This window comes from Muscardinus avellanarius, assembly GCF_963383645.1.
Source record: "Muscardinus avellanarius genome assembly, chromosome: 5".
Classification (NCBI taxonomy): domain Eukaryota; kingdom Metazoa; phylum Chordata; class Mammalia; order Rodentia; family Gliridae; genus Muscardinus; species Muscardinus avellanarius.
Window position 1 is genome coordinate 62,017,518 of NC_137790.1, and position 13,860 is coordinate 62,031,377.

The 13,860-nt window shown below is 35.6% G+C and overlaps 1 protein-coding gene across 1 annotated transcript in view; it reads right to left on the reverse strand.

The window, feature by feature from the left end:
- The window catches only part of SLC9C1 (solute carrier family 9 member C1), a gene marked incomplete at its 3' end in the record, with an annotated part of 82,085 nt that overhangs the window by 18,548 nt on the left and 49,677 nt on the right, over positions 1–13,860 (reverse strand). The window contains exons 15-19 of the mRNA XM_080696513.1: positions 9,373–9,568; positions 6,495–6,683; positions 4,514–4,663; positions 2,866–2,917; positions 1,522–1,670 (exon numbers count right to left, since the gene is read on the reverse strand). Of these exons, the coding sequence (XP_080552639.1) occupies positions 1,522–1,670; positions 2,866–2,917; positions 4,514–4,663; positions 6,495–6,683; positions 9,373–9,568 (736 nt within the window). The remainder of the gene's footprint in view (positions 1–1,521; positions 1,671–2,865; positions 2,918–4,513; positions 4,664–6,494; positions 6,684–9,372; positions 9,569–13,860) is intronic.

Genomic DNA, 13,860 nt, shown 5'->3' on the forward strand with positions numbered 1-13,860 from the left:
CTTGACCTTTTGTGTTTTGTTCTATTTTTGCTTTTTGAAATTGAGAATCAAATCCAGGGCTTTGCACATGCTAGCCAATTGCTCTACCACTGAGCTGCATCCCTAGCCCAACCATCATTGTTTTTTAAAAATAATTTCTGAGTAAAATGTACTTATTAAGCTCTCTTTAAAAGTTCTGGTTGTTATTTCGGTGTATTAAATTAACTGATTATTTTTTGGAAGAGTCAATCTTAAAATATTGATTATTTATAGCATAGGTTAAAAATTATTACCTCCTGGCCAATTTCTGCTTGTCGTCTCCTCCTCCTCCTCCTCCTCCTCCTCCTCCTCCTCCTCCTCCTCCTCCTCCTCCTCCTCCTCCTCCTTCTTCTTCTTCTTCTTCTTCTTCTTCTTCTTCTTCTTCTTCTCCTACTTCTTCTTATTATTATTTTGGTGAGGGGACAGCTATGCCATTCATTTACATGTTTTCTATAGTTATTGGTGCCACAACTTCAGAACTGGATAGTTTTTGCAGTGACCACATGGTTCACATGATATAAAATATTTACTATGCTGCCCTATATAATAAATATTTACTAACTCCTGCTCTAGAGAAACCTGTGGTCAATAGGGTTTTAAATTCTTACCACACAGATGTTACATATTTAATGTTGAGTCCATACTTAAGAATATAGTTTTTAATTGCACTTGCTAATAATATTTTCTATATTATCTTTTTTTTTTTTTTTTTGCAGGTCTGGGGATGGAACCTAGAGGCATTTGAATTCCGAGCTGCACCCTCTGCCCAATTTTTTATTCTTTATTTTGAAACAGGATCTCACTGAGTTGCAGAGGGCCTCACTAAGTAGTTGAGTCTGTCCACAAACTGTGATACTCAGGTCTCAGCCTCCTAAATGTTAAGATTACAAGCGTGCGCCACCACACCCAGCTTCTATATTATCTTTTATTGGGAATAAATTTTGTATATTGATCTTGTCTTAGAGGAACTCATATGAATTCTCTTATTAATTTTACAGCTTTTAAACTAATTTCTTGGGAATTTTAAAATTAAATAATCCACAAATAATAGTAATTTACAGAATGAGTTGGAAACTTCTACATCTTTTTTCCTGTCATGGTACCTTATGTAACTTACAGAAAGATAACATAGTTAGTCCTAACTGTATCATTCAGTGTTTTCATAAACTATGGCTTATATGGGAGATGTTATTTCAGCATTATAGCTAATTCCCAAGAACCTATTGTTACCACTATACCCCAGAATGAAAAGTAGATTCAGTAGACCATTGGTTGAGGGAAAGATAGGATTCTTCATGGCAGCAAAAATGGAAAGAGAAGCTGACTGCTGGGGTTGCAGGGAGAGAACTTCCTACGGCAGGTGCTTGTCTTAAACAATTAGTTCAAGTGTGATTTTTCATATTTCAGGAATGACTTTTATTGGAAAAAGTTAAAAACAGGCTTATGTTCATGAATTACTATATATTAAATAAACATATTGGCCCTGAAAGTACTCCACCTTACCTTATAAATTTCAGCACCTTCAACTTTATGAATAATTCCCTTTGACCTGAAAGTCTTGACAATTTCTCTAGCCATATTGAGCATAACATTAATTTCCTCCTTTGTCTTCATAGTGACAGTAATTTCTGGGTGATCATACTCTAAGTATCCTAAAAAGGAAGAAGAGATTTTCAGGTGAAATAAGAGCACTATCATAAATGTCTCATATGGACAATAGTTCATACCTCCTCTCTAAACCCATGGAGCCAAGCATTCAGCACAGGGTCATGTATGTCCCTGATCAGCCCATTGTGATCAGTCGTTACTCACCGTAGAGCCAGAGGCCTGTCAGTTTCCTGGTAGAGCTCACACATGCTGCACAGTCCAGGAGAAAGGATAGAGAGCCCTGGAGCTGAGACTAACAGTTATACTGATCCACCAGTACCAGGCACTGGGAGGTTGCCTGGGACCCTAGGTCTGGTGTTTTAGTCTAGTATTTCATGCTGTTTGTATCAGGATCTTTGACTACAGATGATGTACTCAGATACGGCTTCTAGGTACATTTTCTCACTCATCCTGGGTTGTGGTCCTCATTTTTCTTGATGACTTATCCATCTGTGCTTTTCTGCATCTCTCACCTACATTTGGGTTTTTCCTTGGCCCATGATCTTTATCTGTTCTGGTAACGGTCTCCCACACAAGACCTGTCAAGCCTGGACTCATTCTCAGGCTTGCCATGTTCTTTTGCTGCCTACCACATGGTTTCATACCCCTTTCTCCTCCTTACACATGAGCATTATATTATCAGGATATCTGTTCCACTCCCAAGATCTGTCCTGTACTAGGAGTATGACCTGGCACGGCTCAGGTGTGGGCAGAGAGCCTCCCGGTCCCAATAGATCTACAAAGCTCTGTGCTGATTTCAACTCATTGTGAGGCCTAACACCGTCAACGGCAGCTCTGCGGCAAGCAGGGGGGGGGGGGGAACAAAAACAAAACAAAACAAAAAAAAAAAACAAAACTTCTTTCCTTGGGTCACTCAGGAAGGAGTAAGTATTTCTAGTTTGGAAGAAAATAAAATGATTAAGACTATAAAATGATGAATAATTATGGCATGCTTAACATGGATTATTCAAATTGAAAATTAAGGGTGTTCATTGCTTTATCAGGAAGAGAGAATAAACGTGGAGAAATAATTATTATACCCACTTAAAATAGAAAACGTGATCATGTTGATTGTTGGAGTTACTTTATTATAATTAGGAAAGTGGTTTATTTTTTCCAAAGATTAGATTAGATATATGGCTAATCTAACTAGTCATGATGATAAGAGATGATCATGTGAATAATTAGAAAGGTACCTACCTAGTTCTTTCATAGCATGTTCCATATTCTTTGCTACACGCCTTAATAACACCTACAGATCAACAACAACAAAAAAGCTGTTATCTACACTGGAGAAATGAACCATTATAAAATGTCTTTAGATTTGTAACTTTTAGTTTTGTAACCAGTTCTAATGACTGTATACAAAACTGTAACAGAGCGCCTTTTGGGGTTTAGAATTGAATTTTCTACAATGAAAAGTTTATTTCTTCGATTTTTTTTCTGTCTGGCTGGGGATCAAACCTCATCTACTCTGCCACTGGGTTAGATCTCAGTACTGGAAGGCCGCTTTGCTTCAGCAAGAGTGGTACAGAAGAAGTGGTATTGCCTAAGCTGATTTTGAGCTGTCTTTGCCCCTTACTAGCTGTGCCTAAACACACATCAGATATTTTTCCTTAAAGTAACTTGTGTTAGGGAACTATTGCTTCTGAAAAGCATGAAGTGCTTTCCCATGCAGCTTTATGACACTCTCCAAATTTGAGATGCAATGATGGCTTTCAAACTCTAGTGAATCAAAAGTTAGGCCAAGATATGTAAAAACTAAAATGAAGACAAAGATGGGGCAATAATTTGGAGATGCAAGTGCTTCTATACTTTCTCCTTTGCATCCTCAAATTCCAGAACTATATACCTGTAGTTAGAAAAGGTAAGAAACCTCAGGAAAGTAGTTTTGAAGTTGCAGATGGCAAAGGGAGGAAAAACATGTTTTTGTGTTCTACCACATATTGAATGTACAGGTTTTTTTTTTTCAACAGCAAAGCTTTGGGAATATAAAATATAACATTCAAATATTCTAAATTGCCTTGAAAGGTAAATATTAAATTTTACCTAGCCATCAACCATGGGGTTGTTGAATTCCACCTAGCTGATAAATAAAAAGAAAAAAGAAAATAAAAAAGAAAGCACTTGGGAGGCTAGAACAGGAGGATCACAGGTTGAAGTTCAGTCTTGTTTAAAATAAAAAATTAAAAGAACTGGGTATATAGATTGGAGGTAGAATTCCTGAGTAGTTCAGTTCCCCAGGAAAAAATAAAGAAAGAAATCAGTCTAGAACGTAGGCTTTGGAATTGTCCTTGCCCCTTACTAGCTGTGGGAATTTGGGTACACTCATTCAACCCCTCTTGGCTTTCTACATCTCATCTGCATAATAAGAGAATCTAGCAACCTTTCCCCGTATATGAGCTATGGTTTTCTTTATCTGTTTCTATTGGTCGGATCACACTTTTGTTTCCTTTACTGCTTACTGATGGAGATGGAAGGAGCTTTGGGGCATGATGAGGAAGCTCTGTTCAACACCACCTGATCTTCTCATTTCCCAAAACTTCCTAGTAAGGCATCTGCAGCATATCTAATCTCGGCTTGCACTGGGAAAAAGCTGACCAGTGCAAATGCATTTCGCGGGAACAGGAAAGTGTCTTGTAATTTGCTAATCTAATATGGCACAGACATTCCACTAAGAAGGGATTCAGGTCATTTAATTGTGGACTACTGTAAGTTCTTACAGAAGTTAATAAGCAAACCAGGAGTCTAAGACCATGTCGACATGTACAGAACGAGGACGTGCCAGGTCAGGGCAAGGAGGGGTCGGGGAGTGAGGTCTTTTGCTGACATTTGAGGTTCTCCTCACCTGTTTAACTTGTTTAGAACTTGCAATCTGATCAATTATATTCATTACATCTACTTCGCCTTGGACATACCCTTTTAGTATGGAGTACTTAAAGGACAACTGATGACTCAACTTTTTGTCTATTATTTGCAGCAACTTTGGTGTTATGAGCTGAAAATAAAAATGGAATTATCATTTAATATAAATTGTAGAACTTTTATTTGCCCACATGCTGATTAATTTAACCCAAACTGGTAATAATAAGGAATTAAGTGCCCTGAAAGATAATTATAGTAACCTTAGTTATTTTACTCATATTTTTATAACTTCAGAACTATAGCTATTTTTCTATAATGTTGGGTTTCTATAACTTCATCTTATATATATATTTCCCTTATAGCATGTTAGATGCTATTTTCACATGGTTTAGATTCATAGACAGCAATGTGATTAAGTTGTTAAATGACTGTCCATAAGGTACTGCCACTTTCATATGCTAAATCTCAACACTTCCTACGAGATGGCCTGTCTGGGTGAGGGCCTACCACAACCATACTCCCTGTTAGATCCTACAGCTGATTTCCCTTCTTCCCGTTTCTTTGCTGAGAGTTTAATTCTCCAAGTTCTCTGTTGTCATTCTGCAGCCCTCTAACTTGAGTAGAGCTGGCAATTCCCTCTGTTTTCCTATCATGCATCACAACCTCCACACTCTGTCCCAACCACCTGCTCCGAATCCCCAGTGAGCTTATACTCATCTTTCAAGATTCAACTCAAGTACTAGCTAACAGAGGAAGTTTTTTTTTCTTCCACAAGCATCCTGTGCTACTATTTTGGACCTATCCTCCCATATTACTTTGAAAGATCTGCATTACTTGTAATTTTATTTCTACAGTAACTTAGGTGCAGAACCTACATGTAATTTGTCTTCATGTGATAGCCTCCCCTTTGACATAAGGGTTCAGAATTTTCTGTGTGAGTATAGGCAAAAAAAAAAAACCTCTTCTTGATTTTTTTCTTGATTCCTTTGTCTAAACGATTCAGTAGGTTTTGTATATCTTCCTATCAGAAAGTTAATACTTTAGAATACAATGACATATCTTCCTCAGGCTAAACTGCATTCACATTACTTACTATCTCATACAATACTAAAAAAAGAGAGAGGGAGACTACTGATTGCATGCTGTTGAGCTATTTGATACCTTTTGGTAGCTAACATCTTTTTAAACATATGTTAAAAGGATGTAAATACAAGCATTCCACACTGTTAGTTTAAACTCTTGGTAAACCACGTCTTTTTTAGCCTTGCATCTCCCACAGTGCTTACATATGTTTCTGGATCTTGTTGTGTATGAATAGAAAGTGTATTTGGATCTCTACATTCTTACCTGTTTCATGTCATTAAAATAATAAGACCGAAAATAAACAGCTACCCATCGTACTTGTTATGGATACATATTTTAGAGAACCAAAGGTTATTTTTATGATTCTATAAAGCCATAAATTTATATAACATGGAACATGTGTTCTTTTGTTCTTTTGGAACAGGGTCTCAGTACATTTTGGAAGGCCTAAGTAGCTGAGGCTGGTTGCAAACCTGCAATCCTCCTATCTTAACCTCCCAAGTACACCCAGATTACAGGCGTACACCACCATGCCTGAATCTTTTGTTCTTGGTTTGTGTGAATGCATACTATTTGTTTTGGTCCTATACATGCTTTTGCATGATTGTTTATTTTATTTCCATCTTTTACCTCCCAGGTATTTATAAAAATAAATATTATTTAGGGTTAACATATACTTAATATGAAATTTTTTCATGTGCTGTCTTAACCATATTTGTAATATAATTTGGATTTTTGTAATAACTAATCCTATAAAGTTTGACACATCAGATATAACACTACCCAAACAAAAATATTTACCATATAACCAGTAAATTGATTTTAGCTCATATTTCATAGTCAGGAGAAATTTGAAATTGCATAATTTACTTTTTCTTTACCTTCAAAATACGTAGTATACGAAGGAGTCGAACAATTTTTATAATCATCATTGCAATCGCAGTAGACTCTAAATCAGGATTAATGATGTGTGTTTCAATGAGAATTGCATCTATGATGCCAACTAATGTAATTGTTGACTCAAATATATTCCAGGTATGTAAAAAATATGCCTTCCTCATCGCTGCCATCTGTTTATTCAAAAAGAAACTACATCATTGTGTTTTTGCATTACTGCACCGTTTTCCACAATAACTTAAACATTGCCAGTTGGGTTTTCTCTGATCTCCCTTAAAATTCTGTTGTCTGTAATACCACCAGGAAAACCAAAGCCATTGTGAACATTTTATAATGTAAACAAACAGAACAAGTTCATTAACTTTCTCTTGTAGTAAAGAAACTCTCCAGTTCACTAACTTTCTCTTGTGGTATAGAAACTATTCATATAGGATTGGTCACAAAGCACAGAAATAGATGAAAAGAAACAGATTAATAAAATGACATGGGAGAAAAACAGCAGCAGTGGAAAGGCAGGCAAATCCAAACATATACACAGTGTGTCAAGGTCCTTCAGTCTAAAACAATCACCCCCAAGTATTAGAGTAATCCTGAGGGTTCTATTCTATTTATAATATTATATGATTGATACCCAAAATTAGGATTCTGAAAAATAAAACAAGTTTTTTTTGTAATACCTATTGGAAAAGACTTTACTAAATAGTTCGTAATTTAAATATTTATTCATTCATTCATTCATTCATTCATTTGTTTGTTTGAGGTACTGGGGATGGAACTCAGGGGCATTGTACCACTGAGCTACACCCCCATCCCTGTTTTTTAGTCTTTTTTATTCTTGAATCAGGGTCTCACTGAGTTGTGAAGGTCCTCACTAAGTAGCTGAGGCTGTCCCGGAACCACAATCCTCCAGTCTCTGCCTCCTGAATGCTGAGATTACAAGCATGCACCATTACACCCTTCTAAAGATTTATTTATTAAAACGTGTTGTTTTAGCTGTGCATGGTGGTGCACACCTGTCATCCCAGTACTTGGGAAGCTGAGACAGGAGTATCTCATTTTCAAGATCAGCCTCAGATATTTTTTTTGTCAGATAAAAATATATCTGGAAAATTTAGATCCTATATCTATACCCTCACTTTCCATATCACATGGCTAGTATCTTAATTAATTGATCTGTAGCAGTTATGAGGTCTTTTTGTTTATCAATAGAAAGTTTGAATAGTAAAGTATTGGAACAAATGATTTTTAAATATTCTAAAAGTCTGGCTACCCTAGTGGTTTAATATCATAATATCCTTCTTTTTTAAAACAATTATTTGTATTTAGACATTTATAATTAAAATATATACACATACAGGTAACAATCATACTGATTTGAAATGAAGTGGCTAAAATATTGAAGCATCTATTTCTAGAGAGAAAATATTGAAAATGCCTTCCATTTTATAACAGTTCATTTAACTAATCCTCTATTTTAAAGAACATTTATTGAAAATCTGCTCCAGCTAAGAGAATGGAAGGTTTCTATGGTGACTGGATTCCATAGTGGGAGACTGGGTTTGCAGAGAATTTGCTGTTTGAGTTGTTTGCACATTATTTTAGCAGTGACCCACTTAGCAGTTTTCTATATGATCAAAGGCTTTTAATAAATTCGAGTTTGAGACACAAACTTGAGTGTCTGTGGGGGAGGGGTGTTAGGAATTGAACCCAGAAACATTCCACCCCTCAGTTAGTCCCCCAGCCTTATAGTTCTATTTTATTTTTATTTCAAAACACAGTCTCACTAAGTTGCTGAGGGCTTTGCTAAGTTGATGAGGCTGGTCTTGAATATGCAATCCTCCTGTCTCAGCCTCCCTAGTACCAGGATTACAGGTGTGTGACACTACACCTAGGTAGGGAGTCACTTGACTATGAGTAATTGTTGATGTGGGAGAAGTAGATGAGATAGCATGGCTTATAAAGCCTTTTATTATTTAATTCATGTCTATGTCTCTTGCTTCATTTTTCATATGTTTCATACAAATTTAACATCTCTCCCATCTCCCTGCCATGTATATTCTTCTGCTTCTCCGTGTTCTCCTTGTCCATGGTACTACCTGTTTGCATACTTACTCTCTACTTTGACTTCTGTACATTGCTCAAAATTTAACTTGAGCCTCTCTTTCCCTTGAAAGCCTTTCTTCTCTAACCCTACAGTTGTAAATGTGAGGAACTCCTGTTTTTCCCCATAGTACCCTATGTAGTCCTCTATCATACCACCAATGATGCTCATTTGTCATTTTGATTGATTTATATTGTCACCAGCCTATCCCTCAACTCCACATCACTCTCTCCTTAAGAATGAGTAGGAGACAGACATAGTCATGTTCCAGGACATATATTTATATGCTTCTTTGAAAGGATGGGTTTGTTGAAGACAAGGTTGTCAAAGGATGACTACAAGCTCAGATAATACCATACTCTGGGTTTCCAATGCAGAGCAGTTGCTGGATTCCACAAAGAGGATTTCAAGAGACTCATTTATTTAACAGAATTCTTAAAATTTTTATTTGCACATACAGAATGGATGCTTAAATCCTGCATATTTCCTATTCAGTTGCTTTAAATGTCATCTTTTAAGCAAGTAGTGAAACTATAACCTAGTGAGACTCTGTTTTAAAATAAAAATAAAAGAGGGGGTATATCTTGCAGGTAAGATGCCCCCAGACCTATCCCCACTACCACAAAAAATAAATAAATAAATAAATAAATAAATAAATAAATAAATATAAAGTTTGTTTTGGGAAGAGATTGTCTATATCTAATATTTAAACATGAAATTGGGAAATATTGAGAACACATTACAAATTTTAGGTTGATTACCTTAAGTAGATCCTCTAGAATATAAAATGCAAGGAAAGTGTAGTTAGACTGTCTTATTTCATGGTCAAAATCAACATTTAACTTGGGTATCCAAGAGATTGTAACTGGAAATATATTCATTAGAACCATAAGGTATCCCACATACTCAAATTCTTCAGTAAATACTATTTTATGGCAAACACGAAGAAGGCAATATCTAAAAAAAAGACAGTTTAATCTGATAAGAAATTATATTGAATGATTTTTATTATATACTCAGTTCTGTTGTAGATATCAGTAGCTATGGAGCCTACGTAATTCTAGGAAATAGCCACCAGTAGTTAACACCTTCTGCTAGGTTTAAACTCAGGGGTGTTCTACCTCCAAGCTATACCCCAACCCAATTTTTAATTATTTATTTTGAAACAGGATCTCATTGCTGAGGCTGGCCACAAACCTGTGATTCTCCTGTTTTCTCCCAAGTACTAGGATTACAGGCATGTTCCATCATGTCAGTTTTTCTCTTGCTTTTAATAGAAGTACTTTTAGTGTAACACGTGGATAATTCAAATTGGAAATATTTTAAAAACTAAAACAATGAGAATTCTTCCTACCTTTTCAAAATACTTTTATTAGTGCATTATAGTCTCACATAATAATGCAGTTATTAGTGATAATGACATACATGCACACCGTTTTCCCCCAGCTCCCTTCCCACTCCCACCACTCTCTTTTTTATCAACGATATTGAGATTGACACTACTATTCTTATATATGAAGATAATTTCCATGGAAGAGATACCTTCATTGTTTTTTCCCTCCCCACTTACTCTTCCCCTAGACCACCTCCCTGGCTCCACTGTAGTATTTCCTCCATTTTCTGAAATCATTCTGGAATTCTGGTTACTCCTAGCTCCCACATATGTGATAAAACATATGACCCTTCACATCGTGACTGACCAATCTCACTTAACATAATGTTCATCCGGTCCATCTATTTTCCTGCAAATGACACAATTTTGTTCTTTATTGCTAAGTAAAATTCCATTGTGTGGATATAACATAATTTTGTTATCCATTCATCTGTTCAGACACCTAGGCTGGTTTCTTAATTTGGCTATTGTGAATTGTGCTGCTATAAACATGAATATGTATGTATTACTATATTTTGATTTCAATCTTTTTGGGAAGATAACCAAGAGTGATATAACTGGATCATATGGTAGATATATTCACAAATTTCGGAGGAATTACCACACTGGTATCCATAGTGACTGTACTAATTTTCAATCCCACCAACAGTGTAGAAGAGTTTTTATTTCCCCACATACTTGCCAGCATTTATTGTTATTTAACTTCTTAATGATTGCCATTCTGATTGGAGTTACATGGAATCTCAGTTTAGTTTTGATTTGCATCTCCATGAATGCTAATGATGTTGAATATTTTTAGATATTTATCGATCAGTTGTATTTCTTCTTTTGTGAAGTGTTTATTTAATTCAATTGCCTATTTCTTGATTTTTTTAGTGTTAAGTCTTTGAAGTGCTTTGTATATTCTAGATATTAGTCATCTGTCAGAGAAAATAGCTGGCAAAGATATTCTCTCATTCTCTAGGTTCTCTTTTTATATTCTTGGTTTCCTTTGATAAGCAAATTTTTTAGTTTAATGATATTCCATTTGTTCCATTTGTTCATTCTTATTTTAATTGGCCTTATTGAAGAAGTTTCTATCTGTGCCTATAAGTTGTAGTGTTGCATATATGGCCTTGAGTAATTTCAAATTCTCAAGTCTAATTTACAGATCTTTGATTTCATCTTGAGTTGACTCTTGGACAGAGTAAGAGGTAGGGATTTATTTCATTTCTCTACAAATCGTAATTAGTTTTTCCAACACCATTTGTTGAAAAAGCAATCTTTTCTCAATTAGCTATAAATGTATGAATTTTTTTCTGTATCTTCTGTTCCATTGGTCTACATGTCTGTTTTTGTGCCAATAATATGCTATTTTTATTACTATAGCTCTGTAGTATAATTTGAAGCCAGGAATTGTGATGCCTTCTGCTTGGTTCATATTGCTAAAAATTGCTTTTGGCTTTTCTGGGTCTTTTGTTTCTCCATATGAAATTTAGAACTGATTTTTCTAGGCCTGTGAAGAATGACTTTGGTATTTTGATAAGGATTATTTTGACTCTGTAGATAAGTTCTAGTAGAATAGTCATTTTGATATTATTTATTCTACTTATCCAAAAGCATAGATCTTTCCATCTTCAATTTTTTCTTTAATGTTTTATAATTTTCATTGTAGAGGTCTTTTACCTCCTTGCTTAGATTTATTACTAAGTATTTTATTGTTTTTGAGGTTACTGTGAATGGAATTGTTTTCTGGATTTCTTTTTTAGTGGATTCATGGTTGGCACATAGAAAAGCTACTAATTTTTAGATTGATTTTGTATCCTGTTACTTTGCTGAATTTGTTAATCAGCTCTGGTTGATTTCTTTTGGCCTTCTACATATAGGATCTTGTCACCTGCAAATAATTATAGTTTCTCTTTTTCTATTTGAGTTCCTTTGGTATTCTTCTCTTGCTTTATTGAAAAGGAATGGTGATAGTAGGTATCCTTGTCTTAGTCTTGATTTTAAAGGGAATCCTTGCAGTTTTCTCCCCATTCAATATGATATTGGCTTTGAGTTTATTATATATTGCCTTAATGCTGTTAAGGGAAGTTTCTTCTACTATAATTTTTTGCTGTTATTTAGAACATAAATGGGGACTTCCAGGAAAATGGCGACCGAGAAAAGCAGCATTTACGAGTCCCGCTAACACTCAATCTCTATTGCCACAAAATCAGCGCTTTTCATAGCCAGAAAACACCATAAGCTGAGAAATAGAAACTGTAAATACAAGGGACAGAAAAAAAGAAGTCTAGAAGAACAACCAGAGACCAGAAAAGAAACTAGCCTGCAGTGCTTCAGCCAGAGCCGCACCCAGAGCCGCACCATCGCCACCTTCCCTCACAGCACCAGGCTCTAGAGAAGAAAGGGACTCAGAACAGAGCTCAAAACCCGAAAAGAAATATGCCAGCCTCACAGCCGAGGGTGCAACATCAGCGCATATAGCCGGCAGCAGCAGCAAGTTCACCGTGCCCATAACAGCTCCAGATCGGCTCACTCAACAATCCACCAGGCTCCAGAGAGGAAAGGTAAACAAGGAGCTGAAGTGAGCAGCTGTGGAGGAGCAAACAAGACAACCTAAATGAGGAGATGGGAAGGGGCGGGAAGAAGGAAATTCTCTAAAACACACAATGTACTTGAGCATATCGAAGTCAACCACTAAGCCAAGCAAGGGAAGGAGGGAGGGGGAGGGAATGGGGTGGGAATTGGGTAGGGGTTAAACCGGTGATGTGTACATGTATGTACACACAAGTTTTTTACCCCAATATGATGTATGAATATAATGCACCAATAAAAATTTTTTAAAAAAGGATTTACCCAAAAAATAAAAAATAAAAAACATAAATGGGTGTTGGATCTTGTCAAATGCATTTCAGCATCTTTTGAGAAGATAATGTGATTTTTGTCTTTAGTTCTATTTATGACATTCAATGTTATTATTGATAGATAATTTTTGTTTCTTGTCATTTTGAGTTACATATTTTTGATAGGTGTTACTTCTGCACTTAGCCATCTGGTAGAATTTGCTTTACCCTTGGTTCTATTATTTAATTCTTTCTTCTTTTTTGTGTTTTATTTCTTTAAATATTTTCTCTAGTGCTAGCTATGTAGTCATGAATTTTTTTAGTTTCTGCTTGTCTTGGAACATTTTTATTTCTTCATTAATTTTGAATGACCTCTTTGCTGGACATAGCAGTCTTGGTTGGAAGTGGTTTTTGTTTTTTCAGGGTTTTGAGTATATCATACCAGTACCTCCTGGCTTTCATGACTTGGGTTGAAAAGTATAGAGTGAATCTTCTTGTTCAGCCTGTGAAGGTCACCCTTTCTTTTGTTCTCAATGCATTTAAGATTCTTTCCTTGGCCTCTATGTTGGTCATTTTGATTATAATGTGGCATGGAGAAGTTCTTCCTTGATCTTGTGTTCTGAATGTCGTGTGTGTGTGTGTGTGTGTGTGTGTGTGTGTGTGTCCTTTTTTAATGTTTGGGAAATTCTCTGACATTTTTTTTTCTAAGGAGGTTTCTAATAACCTAGGTTTGTGCTTTTAGACCTTCTTAAATAACAATTATTTATATTAGGTTTTTATATTATCCCATATTCTTGGATGTTCTAGTCATGTTGTTATATTGTTTTGTGTATATTATTGACTATGCAGTCAGTTTTGAATAAGCTGTTTTCCAAAAGTGATATTCTCTTTTCTATGTAATCTAGTCTCCCCAAGATGGTTTTTATTAAGGTCTTTATTTATTGTCTCTTATTTCACTCAAAGTCTTTTTTTGGTTCTTACTTAGGGCCTCAATTTTTCTAATATTCTTTCATTTTCTGTACACTCTATTT